The sequence below is a fragment of the Electrophorus electricus genome, chromosome 17 (genome assembly GCF_013358815.1).
Source record: "Electrophorus electricus isolate fEleEle1 chromosome 17, fEleEle1.pri, whole genome shotgun sequence".
Classification (NCBI taxonomy): Eukaryota; Metazoa; Chordata; class Actinopteri; order Gymnotiformes; family Gymnotidae; genus Electrophorus; species Electrophorus electricus.
The window spans coordinates 10,399,145-10,422,578 of NC_049551.1; the positions used below are offsets into that span (position 1 = coordinate 10,399,145).

The window sequence follows — 23,434 nt, forward strand, 5'->3', positions numbered from 1 at the left end:
TCACAAAAGGGACTTTCTTCTTTCAGAAGGTGATTTATGTGTAATACAGCTCGACAGACTTGCTTATTCTAGCTTTAATGGAGAAACCAAACTTTATTTGACATTTTGCAGATGCTTATTCAACACAAAAATGCTCTGATGTGATATTAAGTATGTTCTTAGTTTCAGAACACACAACCATATTTGGTTATCCCCATCATAATACAAATTATGCTAGCATGTTGGAACTCAGTCAGCACTGTAATGCATTTAGCTCTGGACCTGAAGCATTTCATGGAAACAAAAACATGGTGCAGTACTAAAACACTGATGAAGTACTGAACAGTACTGAAGCACTGAACAGTACTGAAACACTGATGAAGACAGCCTTGCAGCATGGCCTTCTGCTGGGTCTGCACTGAGTATTACAAATATCAGCAGGCTAATGTGTAAAAAATTAATAATAACATTCAGTGCTAGATGTCATACTTTTTCTTACTTTTCTGAACATCAGGGAAAATGAAATTTAAACACATTAATCACTGCCACAATATTAAATAAACATACTTTGTAGACCAAATACATCTTTGTCTGTACAGTTGGTCATATTTACTGTGATAATTTAATAGACACATTGCAACTGAGAAAAAAATAGGTCTTCTCATCATACATTCTGTGCTTACATATCTAGTTAAAGTATTTTTATAGATTTTATACTATATTGACATGGGATCAATTTCATAATAATAAATCATACTGTAGATATAATTTCACATTTATGGCTTTCAAACGTTTAGAAGGTAATGAAACACACATATGGAAGAAACATGTCAGCTGAAACCCACTGTTCATGTGTGTTTATGAACATGAATTCTCCATGTGCATTTATTAACATGCCACACATGCAAAACAATCAGTTTGTTGGAGATCTCTTTAGTGAAACACCCCTTTATATCTTTCTCTATAGATTACATCACTCTATAAATTAGAACTGGAAGTACTGCTTCATGTGCAAGTTATATTTCTAAGTCTGCCACATACCTCACAGCACAAGAGGAATGAGGGAAGCAACCTTTAGCTGGCTGAAGGTGTGGCTTTTGGCTGAGGGGAGTCATCTTTAGTTAAGTGGAATGGCTGTTGTAACCTGAGGGGAGTCATCTTTAGTTAAGGGGAGTGGCTGTTGGCTGAGGGGAGTCATCTTTAGATAAGGGGAGTCATCTTTACTTAAGTGGAGTGGTCATTGGCTGGGGGGAGTCATCTTTAATTAAGGGGCGTGGCTGTTGGCTGAGGGTGTGGCTTTTGGCTGAGGGGAAAAGCCTTTAGCTAACATGGCTGCTCATTGGGTCTGTACAGCTAAAGTGATAAACTTAACAGACACTATGAGAAATTTTAGGATTTCTAAGTAATCCTCATGTTCTCTGGATCAAACATGTATGTGAGGCTATGAAACTATTTAAGTATAATAAAAGATTAGAAAAACTGTGACAAATGGTAATGGAATATCAAGTTTTGGCACACAAAGTAGTTCTTGAACAGCAGAGGTCCTGTCCCATCATATGGTTCCTATATTAACAGTTTTCAAACAGCAATCTTAACTGGCTCTGTGTCTGAAAAGGAAAAGAACCAGTAACATACCATACGTTTAAGTTCTGTATGACTGCTCTGAACCAACCAGTGGATGGCACATAGGATGAGTCATTATGGACTGTGAATATATAGAAAAAAACCCAACTTCTAGCTGTTTTTGCTGATGATAATGTCTCCCATGTGAAATGCAGATCAGTGTAACAGGTTGTGCTCAAAGTTGTGTCATTTTCCAGCTGTTCTGGACCAAGATCTAATCTGTACCACATGGTTGAAGAAACCAGTTAATGGGAGATGAAATTCACATTGATCTTTACTCCTTTGCTTTCTTTACTGAACTTTGCTGTGTGTCTGTGGGTGGATAGGTGTGTGGGAGGGGGCAGGGTGCACCTGTGCTCGGGTTAGTTTGTGAACAGTTCAAATACAGGATATTGTCGTCCTTTTGTTGTGATGGTTCTGTGTCCCTGTGGATGATCCAGTTACAGGCTGTTGAGTTTCATGCTCTTCATATCTCCCGAGCCTGCAAGAAACCACATCATATTAGAAAGAAATACAGAGCCACAAACTGTGGCATCTGTTATGTTTCATTCATCGCTTCATGTGACGTTGCCTAATAAAAGACACAAGGATTTGAATCTGAGGAACCTGTAATGTTAGTCACATGCTTTCCCTATTTTCTTCTTATATTTTTCAGCTCCTGCCACTTACACGTTGTATTGGTGGTTTTAAACTGTGCGTCCATGTTAGCCCTGGTCACAGGTTTAGCTGCTTTTACAGTCCTGTAGAGCAAATAGCTGATTTTTTAGACTCCTCCATGTCTCACATTCAGTGTTGTGCACAATTCACGGTTCAGCCATATTTTTTCTGACCAGGGTAAACACAGACTGCTTCTGTGGGCTCATCATCATCTATGCATTTTTTTATTTATTTTTTTAACAAATCCGGTGCTCGAGTCTGTGTACTCTGCGATATTATTGTTAGAGGCTATCTGGTCTGATCGGTACTGAACGTTCCTGATGACAGTCGCCTTCTGCTTCAGCTTTTGCCTATAGGTGGACAGAAGCAAGATGGAGGAATGATTTGATTTACCAAATTAAGGCCGGGTGATGGCTTTGCATACCTCCCGGAAGGGGATGTAGCAGTAGTTTAGTTTCTGGTATTTTTATGTATTGCAGTTGATGCGATATTTGGGATAGATTTTACTCAGGTTTGCTCTGTTAAAGCCCTCAACAACATTGAAGACAGCTTCAGGGTGAGCAGTTTCCTGCCTGTTAATTGCCTTGCAGTTTCTGAGTGCCAGGTCAGTACACTGTGGTGACAATAAATCCTGAAAACTCTTTCAGTAGTCACAGTGGCCTACCCAACATAAGGTATTCTAGGTCTGGGGAACAGAAGGGCTTGATGGGGCGTATGGTCCTCTGATTGCACCACTCCCTATGCGTTTCCCTTTTATTCTGTTCGTGTGACGCAAGAACCTTGCAAGCGCAATGGATTGATCGGATATCCTTGTTTCTGTGAGGCATATTATACAGCAGTCTCTTGTCTCTCGCTGGAATTAGATTCGCAACCTTAGTTCACTGATATTTGTGAGTAACATGGGGGGATTTGCATGCCGCCTCAACCTGTGTTGTCTGTGTTTGTGTCGCTATCTTAGCCACGCGTCCCAAATGAATCTGCGTCTCCACTGAACAGACTGAGTTTCTCAGTCCAGTTTTCAGGTACTGATCGCAGATCGCTGTCAATAGATTTTGTACGTGTTCATAACGAATCCAAAAAGTATACATTTGTAGCCTCAGCATCCTCATTTATTTGAAATAGGTGTTTCTAAGAACAAGACCAAAAGGTCTAGCCAATTTGGACACTACTAACTGAAAAGATATGGACAGTGTAGCTAAAAAATGAATCCATGCTCATATGCAGTTTTAGCTAGCTATCTTATTTCTTTTCTCAACTACAGGCAAATGGCACGGATTTATGCAACTTGTAACACGGCATGCTAGCTAACGTTAGCTACATGAAAATGTGAATAATGTTATATCGATATTTAAAGCAAGGATGTAAACAAAAATGAAACGATAAAACTAGCTAAGCTACTCCTGCTCTCCGCAACGGTCTGAAATTGATGCGGATATCAAGGTAGTTGGCAAACAAACTCAAAAGATACAACACTTGTCACTACTTGCCAACTACCGTTAACTCAGTTGAAATCTACTAACTAACATTCATTCACGTAGCTAAGTAAACGACACAATGTTCAAGATAAATATGGCCAGCATGTATCTTCTCACTATGTACGCCTCGGCACATCCTCACATCCCTTTATATGCTTCATTCAAGCGCAGGCCATCATTTTAGCTAACCTAGCTGGCGCGGATGAAAGCTACATGCGAACAAATGCATTACATTATAACATTATGTTACACGGTTTTAATATTTCAAGCAGAGATATAAAACAACACTATCTTAGCAAACCTATTTCTTATTCCTATTCTTATTTCAGCCTGCTATGTGGTCCAGCAAAAATCACACACACACAAAAATAATAATAATAATAATAACGATGAATAGGGCTTCATGTCTCTAAAGCCTCGTAGCAAGTATGATAATTGTTCTATCATTTATCGATGATTTTGTGTTAAAATGCTTTTGGGAAACTCGACCCAGGTCATTCAGCATTAACATCTAACCTTTGTCCACTTGTTAATGGTGATAACTGTGAAATAAGCAAAAAGTATTTCTCTAGCATCTACTAACACTACTAACTGAAAAGGCTCACCTACCATAAGGTCACCTCCCAATCTAGTCATATAACTTCTGCCTTCATTTCCCAGTATTCTCTGCAAGGTATCGATAGGCAGTCGCCCTTCGCCTCCTCTAGTCAGGTTTTTAACTTGCCTAAAGGGGTAACCAGGAAATACATGACAATGCATTAGTTTTCACCCACATAAAAGCAATTCTTCTTTGTACCCAGAGCAGTCTCTGTTGTTCCTAGATTCCTGATGTAACAGTGGATCTTGCTTGACATATTTCTTAGGAACACATTTTTGTTTGTTTTCTTTTTATTTTCTTATTAAAATGCTGTATTCTTTTGCATTTTGAAACACACTACGCACTACACTGTCCGCGCAGACATTTAGCATTATTCATGCTAAGTAGCACAAACTCAAATGTAAATTGCAATTTATAGCTGAACAGGAATCTGCATTATTAAAATAATAATGTATAAACGAAGCACTCACCAAAGCCCTGCTGTGTTCTCATGCAGTAATTGAATGACATCACCATTCTTTATGATGATTTCATCTTTGCCACACTTTAAATGGTCCACCATTGCACGGTATTTTCCCGGCACCTGAAGAACACCAACCTTTTGATGAACAAAGTACCCATAATTTCACACTTCAGAACAACAAATGAACATGCTGTGATTGAAGGATTATTTGATTGGTAAACGTTTATGCAGCATGTAAATGCAGCAGATAAATTAATGAAGGGTCAGAATGGCTGAGGTGCAACTGCAGACTGTCACTCACCAATGCAACGTCATCCTCCTCATCAGAGTCTGAGATGTAGGACAAGTCTGTGGACCAGTCTTCCAGCCCCTCACAAATGTCCACTGAGTTAGAGGTGCCTGGCCAACCTTAAACACACAGACAGACAGACAGACAGACACACACACACACACACACACACACACACACACACACACACACACACACACACACACACACACACACACACACACACACACACAGAGAGATAGCACACCCTCAACAGCCATATCTGACCAAGGCAGGACTGTGTTGTAGACAAAACTCACTTCAATCATTAAAAGGTGGACTATAAACCAATAAAAATCAGATTTCTGTTTAAATCTTACAGAAATTAGAGGGAATGTTCTGCATATAACTGCACATACATTATGACTCTCCTTGCATAATAATACTGTTCCAAACTCCCCAAAATGGCCCCAAACAGCCAAAACTACCCAACCAGACCAAAACCAACCCAAACAAACCACTCCCCTGTGCACAAACTCACTGCGTCGGTTGTGGTGCCGTGGCCGGGGGGAGAAGACCACAGGATCGGTCAGAACTGGACTAGTGCGACCCGACTCAGCCTCCTCAGAGCTCATTGGCACCTCCTGCAGCTTGCTGTGAGGAGGGACATCAAAACAACCTGAGCAGCCAGTGATGTGGGCGGTGCTCCAGGGCATGCACACTGACACTCTCTCCCCACTGGCCAGCCCGAGCAGTGCCGGACACGCAAGCACACAGGGACAGAAACACAATATCAAACACTGTCACAGGGAGGAACTCCGTTACAGCATGGGTCGCTTCTCAACCAGCCAATCACACAGTACAATGAATAAGATCCCATTGAAGATTTGCATTTCATTTCCTGAGTCAAAGTAAAATCTCAATATATTCACAACATTGTGGTGAAGACATTGAATTTGACTTAAAAGGCAAGTATTGTTATAAGTGTATTGTTATAAATGTATTGTTTATAAGTGTATTGTTATAAATATTGTTTATAAGTGTATCGTTATAAGTATTGTTATAAGTTTATTGTTTATAAGTATTGTTTATAAGTGTTGTTATAAGTGTATTGTTTATAAGTATTGTTTATAAGTGTATTGTTTATATGTGTATTGTTATAAGTGTATTGTTTATAAGTGTATTGTTTATAAGTGTATTGTTATTTTGTTTATTTTTCTTCACTTTAATGACATTCCATCAGTAACTTTTATTTCATTCATGGAAGCCTCGTTTAGTACTTGTTTAGCATTTGCCCACAATAAATTAACTGAGGTTTAAAGGGCACAAGTGTAAATTTTAAAATTCCAAGTACTTTAAAACTTCCCTTGTATCAGTAAAACATGATTTAAGTAGAAGTGAAATTCTAAAATTATTTTGGCACTATTCTAGCATTACTACATCAGCATAAAAATGTTAGGTAAACATTTATTATATCATTATTATACATTCTTAAGATAGGGGTCATAAAACCCACAAACTGACCTAAATTCAAGTTTTTAAGTGTGGTTTATTTGTGCCCAGTGTCCTATTATCCTTTACTACAAACATTTACATGAAATTTCTCCTTTAATATGTTGTATTGTCTTAACTGATTTGGATTCCCCCCAACCATCTGGATTACAGACATTTATATTCCGAATCCATTTTCTGAAAGCAGGAGTTATTCTATTTGAGACCCCACTACCAACTCCATAACTCCCATCTATGCACTCCAGACCTTTCAAATGCCATTTTTTCTCTATTCAATAAATGCTAAAGTGTTCAGATCCATTTTAACCAATTGACCCACACACTTGGTTGTTTTAAGGCCTAGCATGCATGTATACATACATGTGTGAGATGCAGCATCTTAAATTTAGAAAGAGCAGGAAGAACCATTTAGCTTTTTTCCAAAGCAACTGACAATACTACTGAATACAACTTAAGCAACTTTGCAATAGTGAGGCTTGAACTTTTTGATCACTAGTCAAGTACCTTAACCACTGAGCCACCACTGCACCATGGGAAACCAATTCACACGTCCCTAATAGTCTGTGCTTTTCACATAGTCTGTGAAATTACTCAACTTAAAAAAGGGAAGGAGTAGCAACTTGAGTTTAAATGGCATGTCATGACTCCAAAATCAGCTGAGAGAGCCCTAAGAGAGCAGACGTGTGCATGGGTTTGCTGTGAGCAGCGGGACGAGCACTTACGGGGAGACAGTGATTAATCAGTAATCAGAGAGAGGAAGACAGGGACGTTAGACGAGGAGTTTGGGAAGGGCAGTGAGAGGAGAAACGTTCTGCTGTACTGAGCTTCACCTGTGAGCTAATGGAGGAGACAGTGGCTGTTCCCCTGCGGCCTGACCGTCATCTGAGAGATGGAAGCAGTGAAAGGCCAGAAGAGGGAGGACAAAAAGCACAGAGTGAGAGAGAGGGAGAGAGGAAAGAGAGGAAAGGGGGGAGAGAGGGAGTGAGATGAAGAGAAGAAGAGAAAAGTAGAGAGGGCGAGAAGAAAGGGGGGAGAGAGGTGGATAAAAGAAAAGTGTGATTGAGACAGTAAAAAAGGTGCAAAACACAACATACCATATCCAGCCTTTCATGCAAACCCAAAAATATGACAGATGAATATAACAAACATAATGCAACTTAAGAAGTACCAAAACACACCCAACAAATATATTAACACACAAACTATCATCAAAGCAGGAACCTTGAGGAGTCCTCTGCTGGCTTGTGAGAATTTTTCTGATTTCACCGAGCCATGCCATCTTTACATCCACTGTGGGAGCCTGTAGAGAAAATAGCAGAGCGCCTCCATGTGGCTGTACATATAACTACTCCATCCTAGATTAATGCTTCAAGATTTATTTTAGAAATTTGTCTATGAATTGCAGATCATTTCCAGAGCTGGCTTAAGTGACCTTGGTGTTGTTTTAAATGAGTTTATTAGTCAGACAGTGGAACCCTCTGTTGTTAAAGTATACAGAACTGTTCTGCCAGTTTCAGTGATTCTTGAATTGGGCCTTTAACTGCACTTCAGCAAAGGATATTGTCACTAATGTGCTCTGAGGAGCTAATGTTTGTGTTTTAGTTATGTTTATGTCTTCTGGCACCAGTAGAGTGCTGGGACTTTTGCTGGGTTTCATGCATTTTAGCTTTTGCATTTTTAAATCTTAACCAGCTTACCTGCACTATGTACACTTCTTCTCTGCCACTGTAGCAGATCTCAAACTTCTTCACATCCCCCTTAATGTTCTCAGTGATTCCCACAGAGCTCATCTGCAGGGGAAACTGCACTCAAAACCACACTCAAAACCAGACGTTGAACCACACTTAAAACCACACACTGAACCATACTCTGAACCACACTCTGAACCACACTCTGAACCACACTCTGAACCACATTCAAAACCACACTCTGAACCACACTCTAAACCACACTCTAAACCACACTCTGAACCACACTCTAAACCACACTCTGAACCACACTCTAAACCACACTCTGAACCACACTCTGAACCACACTCTAAACCACACTCTGAACCACATTCAAAACCACACTCTGAACCACATTCTGAACCACATTCAAAACCACACTCTGTACCACATTCAAAATCACACTCTGAACCACACTGAACCACACTCTGAACCACATTCTGAACCATGCTTGGAAAAACAGTTTGAACCGCATTCTGAATCGTACTCTTAACCATCCTCAGAACCGCACTCTGAACCACATTCTGAACCAAACTCTAAACCGCACTCAGAACCACATTCAGAACCACAATCTGAACCAAACTCTAAACCACTCAGAACCACATTCTGAACCAAACTCTAAACCGCACTCAGAACCACAATCAGAACCACATTCAGAACCAAACTCTAAACCACTCAGAACCACATTCAGAACCACACTTGTTGCAGGGAAAGCACTTGCCCTCTGTTACTACTGGATGTCTATCATAGTTTGATGTAATTTGGTTCATGCATGTTTGTTGATTCTTTGAAAGCTAGTATATTTTTATAGTAACTGATATCTATTGCTAATCCCCACTGACTGTTGCTTTAGAGGTTAACAATGGGATACAGCCTTTACTCAATCTGGCAGTCTGACCCAACAAAGCTCGATCCAAACCCAGTGACATAACACGGCTCCAATGTTTACAAGCTTCTTGGGCTGTTTGGCTGTAGGTCACATGGAGATTAGATGTGTTTGTCTCGAGGTCTCAACGTTTTAGGCAGTGTTGTTTATGTTATGATGTTTATGATGTTAAAATCATAACATTCATTCCATGGAGTTGCAAAGTTCCATAAGTGTAGATGAGTTATTTTTCACTGCTGCCATAGCAACAGCTAGCAATACAATGTATATGTATGTGTGAGTGTGTGTGGGTATGTGTGTGTATTTGTGTATATTAACATGTCTTTGAAAGCTAGTATATTTTCAGAGTAACTAATGTTTATTGCAAGAAATGTATAAATAAATTATTTCCTATGAATATAAACAGCCTTTCAAGTCATATACACACGTTTTCTGCGTATATGCATGTGTGTGTGTGTGTGTGTGTGTGTGTGTGTGAGTGTGTGTGTGTGTTTGTGTGTGTGTCTGTGTGTGTGTGTGAGTGTGTTTGTTTGTGTGTTTGTGTGTGAGAGAGTGTGTGTGTGTGTTTGTTTGTGTGTGTGTGTGTGTGTGAGAGAGTGAGTGTGTGTGTTTGTGTGTGTGAGAGAGTGAGTGTGTGTGTTTGTGTGTGTGTGTGTGAGTGTGTGTGTGTGTGTGTGAGAGAGTGAGTGTGTGTGTTTGTGTGTGTCTGTGTGTGTGTGAGTGTGTTTGTGTGTTTGTGTGTGTGAGAGAGTGTGTGTGTGTGTGTGTGTGTGAGAGAGTGTGTGTGTGTGTGTGAGTGTGTGTGTGTGTGTGAGAGAGTGAGTGTGTGTGTTTGTGTGTGTCTGTGTGTGTGTGAGTGTGTTTGTGTGTTTGTGTGTGTGAGAGAGTGTGTGTGTGTGTGTGTGTGAGTGTGTGTGCTCTCTGACCCTGAGGCAGTGCTTGAAGCTGTAGGAGGCTGTGCGCTCTGGCCCATCCCCGTTTTCCTCTCTCTTCTTGCAGAAGAGCAGTGCCCTCTCATGGAGGAACAGATGTCTCTGCATGGGTTTAAAGCGAGCCATGTCCTTCACCCGCGTGGCCCCTTTTCTGTGGCTCACCCACACACTGAAGGAGCCCTGCATCAGCAACCCTCCCAGGTCTTTCAGCTCCCCCTGAACACACACACACACACACAAACACACACAGCATCTGGCCCAGGTCACTCTGCTCCCCCTGCGCACGCAAGCACATGCATACACACAAACAGACAGAGACACACACACACGCACACACACACAAACACACACAGCATCTGGCCCAGGTCACTCTGCTCCCCCTGCACACGCAAGCACATGCATACACACAAACAGACAGAGAGAGACACACACACACACACACAAACACACATAGCATCTGGCCCAGGTCACTCTGCTCCACCTGTGCGAGTGCACATGCAAGCACATGCATACACACACACAGACACACACAGACAGAGAGACACACACAGACACACACACAGCACCTGGCCCAAGTCACTTTGCTGCCTCTGCACACACACACACACACACACACACACACACACACACACACACACACACATACACAAACAGCCCCTATTCACAAATGGCATTAACATTCATTATGGGCAATCAGATCATAATTGACTAGCACGAAGTGTGAATGGGGTAAAATGAAGTTTAATCCAATCACTGAAACCACATTGGAAGTGGTCTGGGACACATCAGGCCACATTACATTTGTAGTGTGAATGCATCCTGATGCAACAAGTACTGCCCATATCAACCATGACATTACCCTAGCTGGAAATACATAATGGTTGTTTTGGAATTATGATGTTTTGGAGTCATCATAAAACACAATGACTGTTTGGAAATTGCTCTGCGTGTAGTTAAGCAAGCTTGACAATAAGAGCACTGTTGCAGTTGCGGTGGAAGAGTGACAAAATGTCAGGTTTACACAGCTCTGTATTTAGATGGTCCCTTGTGATTGGACCATCCAGGATACATGTTAATTCCAGATGTGAATATGGTCACAGATTCACAGAAACACACAAACACAACATCATACACAGGGGAACAAACCCACACACACCACACACATAGACACACATAGACACACATAACCACACCACACACACAGCAACCTGCCTAGGTCACGCAGCTCCCTTTACAAACACACACACACCAGCACACAAACACATACACCCCAGCGCAGACTCACACACATATACCAACACCCATACCCCCACACACACCACACAGACACATAGAGGGACACACACACAACCCTTCCTCACCTCATAACCTGTGATGGCTATCTGGTGCATAGAGTCATTGACAGACTTAAGGAGGTCCAGCATGGCATTGAGCGCCCCCTGCATTTCAGAAACATACTGCGACTCTGTACTGTGCTTCAGCAACTCCTGAAAACATGCACAAACACACATATATTGTTATAACATAGACATACTCACACTCACCAGCACATAGACACACATACACACAGACACATTAATATTAACACACAAACACACAAATACATAAACAGACATACAGATACAGACACATACACAGGTACAGACAGGATATATACATACACACACACACACACACACACACACACACATTCTAAATAGTCAGTACTTTATGTATATAAAGAAATCACACAATGAAAATGATTTTTCTGTTCTGAACATTGCTGGTGGAGAATTCAAGTGTACCTTCAGTAGCAGCTGGTACTTGGTTAGACGCTGAACGGGTTTGAGCAAATAGGAATCCAGCCCCAGTTTGTGGTCCAGTTTTTGTTTACACTCCTACACAGAGAGACAAGGAGAGCAGCACTATCAGAGACCTAAAGATTCACTCTACACTTACCGTTATGCCTGTTCTGCAGTGCCAGGAGAGGCAGAGGCAGTGTGCCTGTTGTACCTGGAAAAAGCGTGATTCCGAGCACTGCCTCCACAGGGCTTCAGAGCGAGGCTTGTTCTGGCAGTAACGTTCATATACTTGGAAATTCTCTTTCTGCAGAACCAGTAAAGGAACAGATTTAGATGAGCCCCTTAATGCACACATGAATTCTACCGTTGAAATAGATCAGTGTACTAATTTAATTGTTCACTACTGCACTGGTGATCAGACTATTCACTACTGCACTGGTGATTAGGCCCCCTAGACTACTGCACTACTGATTAGGAGGCTGGACTTGGTCCTCAAGGTTTCTTCCTTAATCTGTTCAGGGAGTTTTTTCCTTTCCATTGTCACAACTGGTTTGCCACTAATGCACTGGTGACCAGACTGTTCACTGCTGCATTAGTGATCAGACTGTTTACTACTGCACTGGTGACCAGACTGTTCACTGCTGCATTAGTGATCAGACTGTTTACTACTGCACTGGTGACCAGACTGTTCACTGCTGCATTAGTGATCAGACTGTTTACTACTGCACTGGTGAGCAGACTGTTCACTGCTGCATTAGTGATCAGACTGTTTACTACTGCACTGGTGACCAGACTGTTCACTGCCGCATTAGTGATCAGACTGTTTACTACTGCACTGGTGACCAGACTGTTCACTGCTGCATTAGTGATCAGATTGTTTACTACTGCACTGGTGCTCAGCAGTTCCAGGATGCTCACCCTTTCCAGGAAGCATGCTCCCACTCTCTCTGGGCTCTCCACGCAGCTCTCCAGGTCCTGAACAAATATCCTACAGAGCAAATACAATATAAATATAAGTTTACACTAACTGTGTGTGCATGCGTGTTTGTGTGTATGTGTGTGTGTGTGTGTGTGTGTGTGTGTGTGTGTGTGTGTGTGTGTTTTTGATACCTGCTGTGGAATTTGTAGATTTCTGGCAGGTTTCCAAATAAAACGTCCTTCTTATTATGCAGTTGGGAGGGCAGAATGTGAGAGAGGGCAGAGTTATCCATCTCAGCCCTGTAACCCTGACCCACATTAGCAAGGGGAGAACACACACACACACACACACACACACACACACACATACACATCCTTAGCATGATAAAGACCCAGGAGGGTAAACAGGTTTAGAAAAGATGACTTATGTTCCTTACCAATAACACTGACAGCAGCTCCTCTACATAGATCTTCTCTGTCTCAATCAACTCCTTCATAACATGGCTGCAAGACATACATTTGAAAAAATGACAGATACCGAGTGAGAAACACAGAGAATGTGGAGAGAGAGGCAGAGCTAGGTGAGGAATTGCAGGGTGAGATGTGTAGTTGTAACTGTAGGGACTGGTGGGATTCACACCGTCTATGCTGATCTTGGGTCTCTAGTCCCTCTGGTTCATACACCAGGCTGTTGCGTTTTCCCTCATAGTCATGCTGAACCTCAATCTGCACCGCTCAAAACACATTAAACAGTGAACACAATATATACATCCAAACATCTGAATACCGTAAACACATGCAAATGCCTGACCACCACGTACACACCCATAAATCTGTACACAATACATAAACCCAAATGTCTGAATACAAAAGCACACCCAAATACCTGAACACCATATACACATCAAAACATCTGAACACACCAACACACTCAAATGTCTTAACACCATATACACATCCAAACACCTGAACACCATATACACACCCACACACATCTGAACAAATAATACAGCACATCTGAGGTTGTGCAATATCAGAAGGACTGTGCAATAACTGCAGGCTGGTTTGGGAGACTGTGCAGACTGCGACAATTGTGAGGTTTAGAAAGGGCAGCGCTGTGCAGGAGTTGTGGGACTGTGCAGCAACAGCAATAACTGGGACTGCAATGGTTGTGGAATTGTGCAGTAGTAGTTGATGGTTGTGGGACTGTGCAGTGGTTGTTGAGCTGACTGCAAATTGTAAATAACTGAAGAGCTGTTTTTTTGAGGCTAGTAGGCTGTGAAGTATTTTCCTTGATAACTCAAATGTTGACACTACAGGATGTGTGTATGTGAACGTGTGATTGTTGTTCTGTCATGTCTCCTAGCCTGGACTCCATTTCCCAGCATCCTCCCGATGACAGCTCTCCCGTCGCTCAACCCAGATCCTCTGATAGTCACATGCTTGCTTGACCTACAGCTCCTGATTACTGACTCATTCTATCCGTCTCCCATTTAGCTTCCCTCTATTTAAACCTGTCAGTTCCCATGTACACCTTGCAAGGTATTGCCACGAGCATTGCATGCATACCGAGCGTTATTACAGTTTGTCTTTCCGGTTACCGATCTGTTTTGCTGCCTGGCTTCCGTCTCTGTTTGATCCCTATTTGGCATGTCTGTTTTGTAGAACTGATCTTCGGCTATGTAAACCCCGGATTGTCTCTTCGGTTTCACCTTTCCTGGCCCCTGTGTTCTGGTTGCTCTCTCTCTGGATTTGGACCTCTGCTTGGCTAATGACTCCCACTCTGGATTATCCCTTATTTAATTAAAAAAACTCGAACATTGGTCAATTATTTGCAAATGTCTCATTCTGTTCCTGTATGTTACTTTTTCTGTGTGTCGAGTCCATGAAAAATTTTCCTGCGGGACGATAAAGTATATATCTCATCATCATTGTCATCGGTAAACTAAACAATATATTTTTCCTTCAGTAAAAAAAAAAAATCAACATGTAGATTTTAGAAAAAGCAGTTTACTTTGTCAGGACTACTTTGGACGTTCAGACAAGGAAAGTTACTACACTTTTTCTCTAGTTTTCCTATACCTACACAGGGCATTTTTGACCTTAGAATTCACATAAATTAAAACATTTGCACACACCCAGAGCTTTTTCTGGGTTTTTAAAATCAACCATCTCTGACCTTCTTAGTGTTGTTGTTTTTTCCGTGAGACTCGTTTGCAAGGTAGAGAGAGGTCAAAGTTGAACTTCAAACTGGAATTCACATCAAAGCCTGAAATCAAAGACCACAGTGAACTAGCCTGCCCTTACAGCATTTGCAAGACACTCTTAACCAGAGACACTTATATATTTGCATATTCTTCAGTATGACAGCACGTGTGCTCCCTGGAAACTGAACCCATGACCTTGGTGTTACTAACACCATACACTAACGCCATGTTTGCAGGTTTTACCTGTTGTGTTTGGTATGGGGATCATGTTGTGTGAGTGTAACCAGCTTGAATGGCCATGTGTTAAGTGGTAACAGCTGGAGAGACAGTGGACAACTCAAACTGATGGTGATGGAGTAGTGCTTGCCACCTCGCAGCACCTGCAACCTCTAAGTGTCAGGTTCTCCAGTCCCAAGCTGAATAGTGGAACATCAGACAGTTAAGTGGCCACCAGCAAGCTCAGATATTGTCTGGCTCAAGTTTGATGATGCTGTAGTCATTACTCTGGAAGCGACCTTGAAGGGGACTGCTGACAAGCTTGCAGCTGAAGGGTTTGGCACTGTGTAAGGAAGGGCACAAGACCCACTAAAGAAAGAATCAGTGAAATAAGTCAAGTTCCATGCACTGAAGAATCTGGTGAGAAAGCGAAGCAAGCTCTGGGAGAACTCCATGGTATTCTTACGTAGAAGCTCATATCTCTTTGCAGGGCTGAAGGGCAAGAGAGTGAGTCAGGAGATGTGCATCTTTCATTTCAAACCCATTATTAACAGTGATGGAGCAAGGGAGGAGGTACTCTGGGGGGTCCCTTGAGCAATTTCTCAGCTCATATTTGATTTGAACAATGATCCCTGGTGGAGTGAAGCTAGTGGGAGGGCCAGTTTAGCCCCAGGACCAGTGGCATGACCTACAAAGTATGTAAAAGGTGTCCCAGGCTACTGTTCCATCTGTGCAAGATCCTGAGGGTTATCTGGATGCCCCAACAATGGAGATGTTCAGAAGGTGTATGGATTCCAAATGAGGTCTATCTCACTGCTCAATCTCATTGGTCAGGACAATCTCATTGCTCAGTGTGGAAGAGAAAATATTTTTCAGTGTAAAGGCCAACACCTAACTCAGTACCTACTGAATGAAGCAAACACTGACAACTCTGTCCAGAAGGGTGGGATCTCAGACAGTCTATAATGAATGTGCCATAATATTCCAACATACAGGAGGCATGACACAGCTGATTAGAGAACCATGAGAAGGAAGAGGTGACTTGACACTGCAGTGGGTGGATCTCACAAATGCATATGGATCAATACCACACCAGCTGGTGGAGACAGCATTGGAATCGCACCATGTCTCAGGTAAGGTCAGGGACCTCATGTCAGACTATTATTATAGCTTCAATCGGAGAGTCACCTTGGGGGCAATCACTTCGGCATGGCACCAGATGGAAAAAGGGGTCATCAGTGGACAATGATTATTACATTATTTCAGTGATCCTGTTTGCCTTGGCCATGAACTTGCTGGTAAAGTCAATGGAGGTAGAAGGCCCCTGACAAAGTCTAACAGCTCATTACCAGAGCCTTTATGGACAATCTGACACCTTCCCATGAAGAAGGGGAAAGTGACTGACTGCTAGTGTTTTTATCTGGGAGGTACTAAGATACCATCAGTCATGAAGAAGCCAGGCAAAAACCCTGGGAAGGCCACTGAGAGCACTCTTAAGGATGCTGCCACTTTCAAGACCACAAACCAGGAGTTGGAGGCATGGTTGGCAGCAGTGGACCTGTGGCCTGGCCAGTGGAATTCAAGGCCTGGATCAGTACAGCATCCTTCCCAGGATTTTGTGGCCACTACAGATCTGTGAATTCCCGTAGAAGAGCAGGAAGAGCAGGGCTTGGCATCTTTCCATCAATCTGTCATGGCCAAGCTGAGGGCAAGGACAGAGGTAGGAACCAGGGTTGAGGAGCTGCCTGAAAGCTAGATGGTAAGTATGAGCTAGCAGTGAACATGGGCAGGACGGGAACAGGTGCTGGATCGAGAGATCTCCTAGTCCAAGTTGTGGCAGGCTGAGCCATTGTACATAGAGTTTGTAGTGCAGTCTGTCTATGACATCCATCCAAGTCCATCCAACCTCTTCACCTGGGGAAAGGTCAACTCACCCACATGTCCCACATTGTGCCTCAGGAAAGGAACACTGGAACATTCTTAGCACCTGCTCCAAAGCACTAGGTAAAGGTTGCTACAGCTGGTTGCATGACCAGGTGCTGAAGACTAATGATGACACTATCTGCAGTGCCAAAGGTTGACACTATCTGCAGTGCCACTATCTACAGTGACACTATCTGCAGTGCCATTTGCAAGCAACTCAGATTTCCAGAGAACACCAGAGACCAACCTGAGCCCAGAAAGTGTGCTAGTTTAAGAAAAATCAGAGCAGGTGGTCCTGCTGTAGCTCATTGTGACCTGAGAGGAGAGGATGGAAGAGGAAATTGAAAGGACACGAGCCAATACTTGGTGGCAGAGAGTTGTATAAAGGTGTGGAGCGTTCAATTTGTGCCAACAGAGGTTGGCTACAGAAGAGTTGCAGCTCATTCTCCGTGTAAGGTCTACAGTCTCCTGGGCATCACACGAGATCATCACACAAGAGGAAGGCCACCGAGTGCCAGGAATGGAGGCAGCAGAAAAAGCCTCTAGATATCTGTGGATCAAAAGGAGTGAGCTGTGATTCATGCTACTTGGACACAAGCTGGGAACTGATCACTCCTTGACTTGAACCATCATCCCTCAAGACACATGGAAGACATGCTTCAACACTCTTCTCTGTCCTGTCACCAAGGTGATGGAATGAATTTTCCTTGGATGTCCATACAGCTGAGTCACTGGCTGTCTTCACATGAAGTTTGAAGACTTACCTCTTCAGTCCCTAATAACTTAAATATGCATTTTACTTTTACTGTCTTTCATTTTAGTGATTTAGCCTTAGCCGGGTAGTATTTTTAACACCAACTTAAGAGGATATGTTTTTGATAGAATCTACAAAACGCTTCTGTAAGTTGCTCTGGACAAGGGTGTCAAATGCTGTAAATGTATATGTAAACAGTGGGTTGTGTGAGTATAACATGTTTAGTATGTGCAGTGTGTACTGAGCATACTGTGTTTTGGGGAGAAGAGGGGAGATTTGCAGCGTGGGGGACTCTCTGGCCTGGGAGACACATGCTGGATGGGTCTGACCTGGATGTCAGCGAGCTTGCGCAGGCAGGCCTGCCTGCTGTGGATCATTGCCTGCATGGTAGTCAGCTTCTGTACAACTGCTTCTATCTGGGACTGGGGAACAAAGTGGGAGAGTGAGTCTTCCAAGGGGTGATGATTCTGTCTGCCTGCTGTCCGCAATGGCAGTTTGCTTAAGTGTTTGTGTACCTGTAACTGTGGGGTGAGAACTGCCTGGAAGTCCAATGTAAGCAGATCAGGGTGGAGGCCTGACAGAGCTGCTTCCATCAGCCTCTGTAGGTGAAGTGGAGCTGCCTCTATTAGCTTCTCTATGTCCTGCAGAGCAGCCTGAGCCCCCTCCTTAGACTGGAACTTATCCATCAGCTGATTAGCCAAGAGATAGGCCCCCTCATCACACCAGCGCATTGTCTGCACATATACACAAACATGCATGTATGCATGCACACACACGGGGGTGCACCCACACACGCACTTGCGCGTGCGCACACACGCGTGCGCACACACACGTGCGCACACACATACGCAAACACAGAAACACTAGTGAACACAGGTGCTAGGTTTGTGCTATTGGTTGTGTGAATGTATGTGTGTGAGTGTGTGTGTGTGTGTGTGTGTGTGTGTGTGTGTGTGTGTGTGTACCTCCTCAAGGCGCAGCAGTAGTTCCCGTGTGCGTGTGAGTGTGTTGTGTTTGTTGCGCAGTGCAGTGGTCAGCGTGTCACAGTGATGTCGTAATTCATTACAGCGCTGCACTATTAGAGCCAGAGCATAGTGGTGACTCGCGGCCAGCTGATGCCCATGCAGGATGATGATCTGAGCATGCCCCATCTCCTCCTGACAGCCCAGCACACACACAGATACATACATACACACACACACACACACACACACACACACATACACACACACACACACACACACACACACACACACACACACACATATACACACACACACATTACATTAGTTTATGATTTAATGTAAAAAGAATAAGGTATAGTAATAACAGAAAACCAATACTCGAAGAACTTAATAAATTGATTTGCTAAGCAGATTCTTTTTTAAAAATAGGTGGGCAGCAGAAGGGGACCTCAGCCGTAGAGTCCAAGGCCTCCAGATCTTGGAGGAGCTGATCAGTCTGAGCCACAGTCGCCCCTACAGTAGGGATGGCCTTCTCCCTTACACTCAGCTTCTCCAGGGTGCTCTCCATCTGTGCAGCACAGCGCAGACACACAGAGACACAAAGAGACAGAGATTCAGTTCACAGCACTTTCAGGACAGATGTGATGCTCACTAATTTATATTAGGCATTTAATTAAGTATGTTTTGCACAATTTTTTTTAAGATTAAAGTTTTCCTATTATATTGCAGTTTAGAACCAATGTGCAGTGAACTGTAACCGTGATGACCACACCCCTGCCTGTGACTGCACAATTTGAAGTTAATTAGCAGTGTTTTTGATGGTAAATAACTCAGAGAGGCATGCTGATGCCTGATTAACCTTCTGTGTGGGACAGCAGCGTGTTTCTGCTTACACATCCTCTGGAGCATGTTTGCCCTTGGCTGAGCTTAAAAAATAGCTGTTGATCATCAAACATAATTTTTTGAAAATATCGCCACCTAGTGTTACCTCATGGAAACTCAGTTCATATCTCAACAGCTGTAGATACTGTTGTAGCTTAAGGTGGTGCTTCTCAAAAAAACCATCAAAAGCCGTTTCCATATCCCTCAGCTGGGCCAAGAGCCTGCAGGCACACACACACACACACAGAACAAGTTCAGTGGTCCACCGGATTATATTTAATTTGCCCAGTAAAATAAATACCTACACTTGAATTAAGATAATCTGGCAACTTTTGAATGCCACATGAATATGAATCGAATCAAATGCTTGAAGTACTAGTGTGGATGCCTGCTGGCAGTGGTATGAACCTCTGTACTGTGTCCCTGTCCTGGTTGATGTTTCTTTCCTCTGCTGCAGCGTCTTCTGCTGCCCTGACGCCCTCCAGGTTGGACAGGATCTGCCTCCCCTCTCGTATGACTGCCCGAATGTCATCCTGCCTCAGTTCATGCAATGTCAGTCACTCACTCTTATAACAGCGCACTTTCATCTCCTGCCATGCATTCCATCTTCAAAGGACACTGGACTTACAGTTACTTTTCTTACTCATTTCAAAAGAACTAGAGTAACATTTTAGATGCTTTGGTTCCAGCCCTTACAGCACAAATGCATTTATACCCCCAGTTCTGTAGTTTGTATATTGCATATATTGCCTATATGGCACACCTCCCAATTAATCAGATGATTTGACAGATACATAAATCCACATGGTACCTTCATCTGTCTGTACTTGTCCGTGTGAGATCTGAGGAGATAATCGATTGTGTTTGCTTCATCTGGCAACTCTGTCTCAGCCAGTTCTGTACCGAAGGCCTGCAGTAACTGGGCTATCTCCTTTACGGTCACTGCAAAGCTCTCTATGGCCTACAGGGGGCATGTGAGACAAAAACATATATTACTAAGCATATTGTCATGGTTCAAAAAATGCTCAAACTAGTTAATAAATTAAATTAGGTCACCGGTAATTCTAAGAATGTTTTTTATTTTATTTTATTGTAATTACTCCTGGTCATCTGTAAGATATGGAACAAGGAAAAGTAATGTGTATTTAGAGTAATAAAGCACCTACTTTTTTTTTCAAATACGAATAGGCTGACTATTGATCCTTTCATCTCTGACGGCAAAGGACCATAAATATAAGGGTTCTGTAAATATTGTATTGAAGTGTACTGTAATCAGTCCAGGAAATGACAGGAGACTGCCTGGAGCTCGAGGCCCAGTGCTGGCAGACAGAGGGAGCGCGTGTGTGCACAGTGCAGGTGTCTATCAGTGACATGGTGCTGCTTAAGAATGTTTACCATTTACCATTTACAGTAGAATGTTTACCGTTTACCATTCACAGTAGAATGTTTACCGTTTACCGTTTACAGTAGAATGTTTACCGTTCTCAGAACTATCCAGTCACTAGGGCAGCATTCCATAGTTCCACCAAACTCAGAACTTAACTGATTCTCATTGATATAGTGGAGCAGATCAGTCACTGAGCTCAGCATGACCACCTGCAAGAGAGACAAATGGACAGAGAACATGGATTTCATCGTATGCAATTTGAAGACTGAAGTAATTGATATGATGCTCTGTCCAAGTCTTTTTAGATCAGGTAAGTGCTGGAAAAGTAATCAGGTGATGCCTGTATACAGAGATGAGGCTATATAGTGTGAAGCTTTTTTTTGCATGCAGTCTGTAATTCAGTGATAAGCTCCTGATTTCCATATCCTTTAGTGGTTTCGTGTAGCTGTCCGGTCCTCCTCACCGGCATCTTGAGCATAAAGTCATCTTGTGTGAAACGGAAGCCCAGGTCTGAGCCGGTGCTCTGAGGTTGACTCCTGGGCCGCAGCACAAAAACCAGGTGGAGATTTCCAGGAAAGGAGGTCTAAAACATGCACAAAGAGCAGCAGTTACAGAGGGTGGTTTGTGTTTGTGTTATTCTCCTTATTTCAGTGTCTCCCCTTATACACACATTGATTAAAAACTCCTCTCTGATGCGACAGCTTCCTTGCATAAAAGCTAGGTCTAGGTTTCAGCTCTGCTCTTCCATGTGCATAGGTGCCAAGTTAATTGATTATATAATTGGACTGCATATGGCTAAGAAGAAGTTCTGGATGCACCTCAGCCACCCACAGCTGTGTTTACACATATAGAGAAATCTGGATCACTCTAAATCCCACTTACACACGTGATTGGGAGATTTTGCCAAACTGAGTAGAATCAAGCTGTGGATATAAACAATCTGTGGGAGTAGTTACTGACTGTAAGGGTGCCATTTGATTTGTTTACTTCCAAAGTCGGTGGACAAGTGATCCGGCAGTGGTAAATCATGTTCAACTTTACAGATGGCTAATCAATGAAACACGGCAGAGCCTCAAACCCATCCAGTTTCCCTGCTGCCCTATTTCTCACTAATCACCCTTCCCCGTGACAGGCTACGTGCAGATAAATGGATTAGATTTCGTAGACTGCAGGTGTTTGAGAGGATTATGAAAGCTCGGCTGATTTTCTAATCAGAAATGGCTATTTTACAGAGGGTTCAGATTAAAATCTAAAGCATGTATAAAGTATGATTCGTTGGTGGAGACGTCCACTAAGGTTTAAAGGTGTGCCCCCCCTCCCCCCTCCCCCAGCATTTAACTGGTTACAAAATCCTGCCTGCGCTGCTGGACTGGTAACTCGCATTAAACCGCTAGAGCAGCCTACGAGTGACACCAGGCACTCTATATGCCATCGGTGACAACAATAGCTATTTTAAAACATAGGTAATAGCTGGTTGTCTAAAATCTGAAGAGAGAGAGGACCTGTGTGTGTACTATTTCTGGGCTATTTCTGACACCCACCCGGCCCCATCGGAAACGTTAGATGGGCGCACATGCTGGACGAGCATGCTATTAGCACTCCGCATGAGCTTAATATAAGCGATTCTAGTCCCATCGTATTAAACAGACCAAAAACGTGTCTTACCGTAGCCCTTCGGATCCGGGGAAGCCCCCTCAGTGGATTGTCCTCCGCCATTGTTTCAGATGTGGCCTTTGTGAGGGGACAAAACCCCCGTCCTCTGCCTCACAACTTACCACCCTCCATCACTTTGTCTGCGGGACTCTACGAGACAGTGAGCAGCCGCAGAGCGCGCTACTGCAGTGCCCACGACACAAGAAGCAAAGCTCGCTGCCCGCAACACCTTGATACTTGTGCTTGCAGCACTGTCATGCGGCGCACTTCGCATCTACACCATCCTTTACTTGTTTTTCAAGCAAATTAATGTAACGTTTTATAGACAATGCTTATAAGTCAAAGTATCTGTAAAATACAGGAGGGCGCCCTTGTTGAAGAATACGCAGGGTAGTATCAGGACCACGGACAGAGGTCGACAATGATTTATTGTACCTCTGCTGATGTATGACCCCTGCTGTTGTCCTTGGGGAGGTCTAGATACCAAATGGGAAATCAAACGTGTAAGTAAAAGTGTACAAAGAAAATCATTTAAAATGTAGACATGTAATAAGTAAGAGTGGGCAGCTGAGACTCATCAGATCTCGTATTAATTAAACACTATAGGACTCCATTTGTCGCGATCTGA

The 23,434-nt window shown here is 43.0% G+C and overlaps 1 protein-coding gene across 1 annotated transcript; it reads right to left on the bottom strand.

Moving 5' to 3' along the window:
• Window positions 1-73: 73 nt before the first annotated feature.
• Window positions 74-23,418, bottom strand: LOC113575995 (proto-oncogene DBL). Its single transcript, XM_035535679.1, is given in 28 exon segments — window positions 74-2,083; window positions 4,344-4,458; window positions 4,803-4,915; window positions 5,097-5,203; window positions 5,605-5,717; window positions 7,406-7,457; window positions 7,797-7,875; window positions 8,273-8,365; window positions 10,115-10,336; window positions 11,482-11,607; window positions 11,905-11,997; window positions 12,113-12,205; window positions 12,820-12,889; window positions 13,012-13,127; window positions 13,257-13,323; window positions 13,460-13,545; window positions 14,999-15,019; window positions 15,021-15,088; window positions 18,170-18,341; window positions 18,435-18,653; window positions 18,885-19,076; window positions 19,333-19,452; window positions 19,873-19,987; window positions 20,175-20,299; window positions 20,578-20,727; window positions 21,246-21,362; window positions 21,617-21,736; window positions 22,819-23,418. Coding segments are annotated over 28 exon segments (3,030 nt in total). The 5' UTR covers window positions 22,870-23,418; the 3' UTR covers window positions 74-2,068.
• Between the last annotated feature and the right edge of the window lie 16 nt (window positions 23,419-23,434).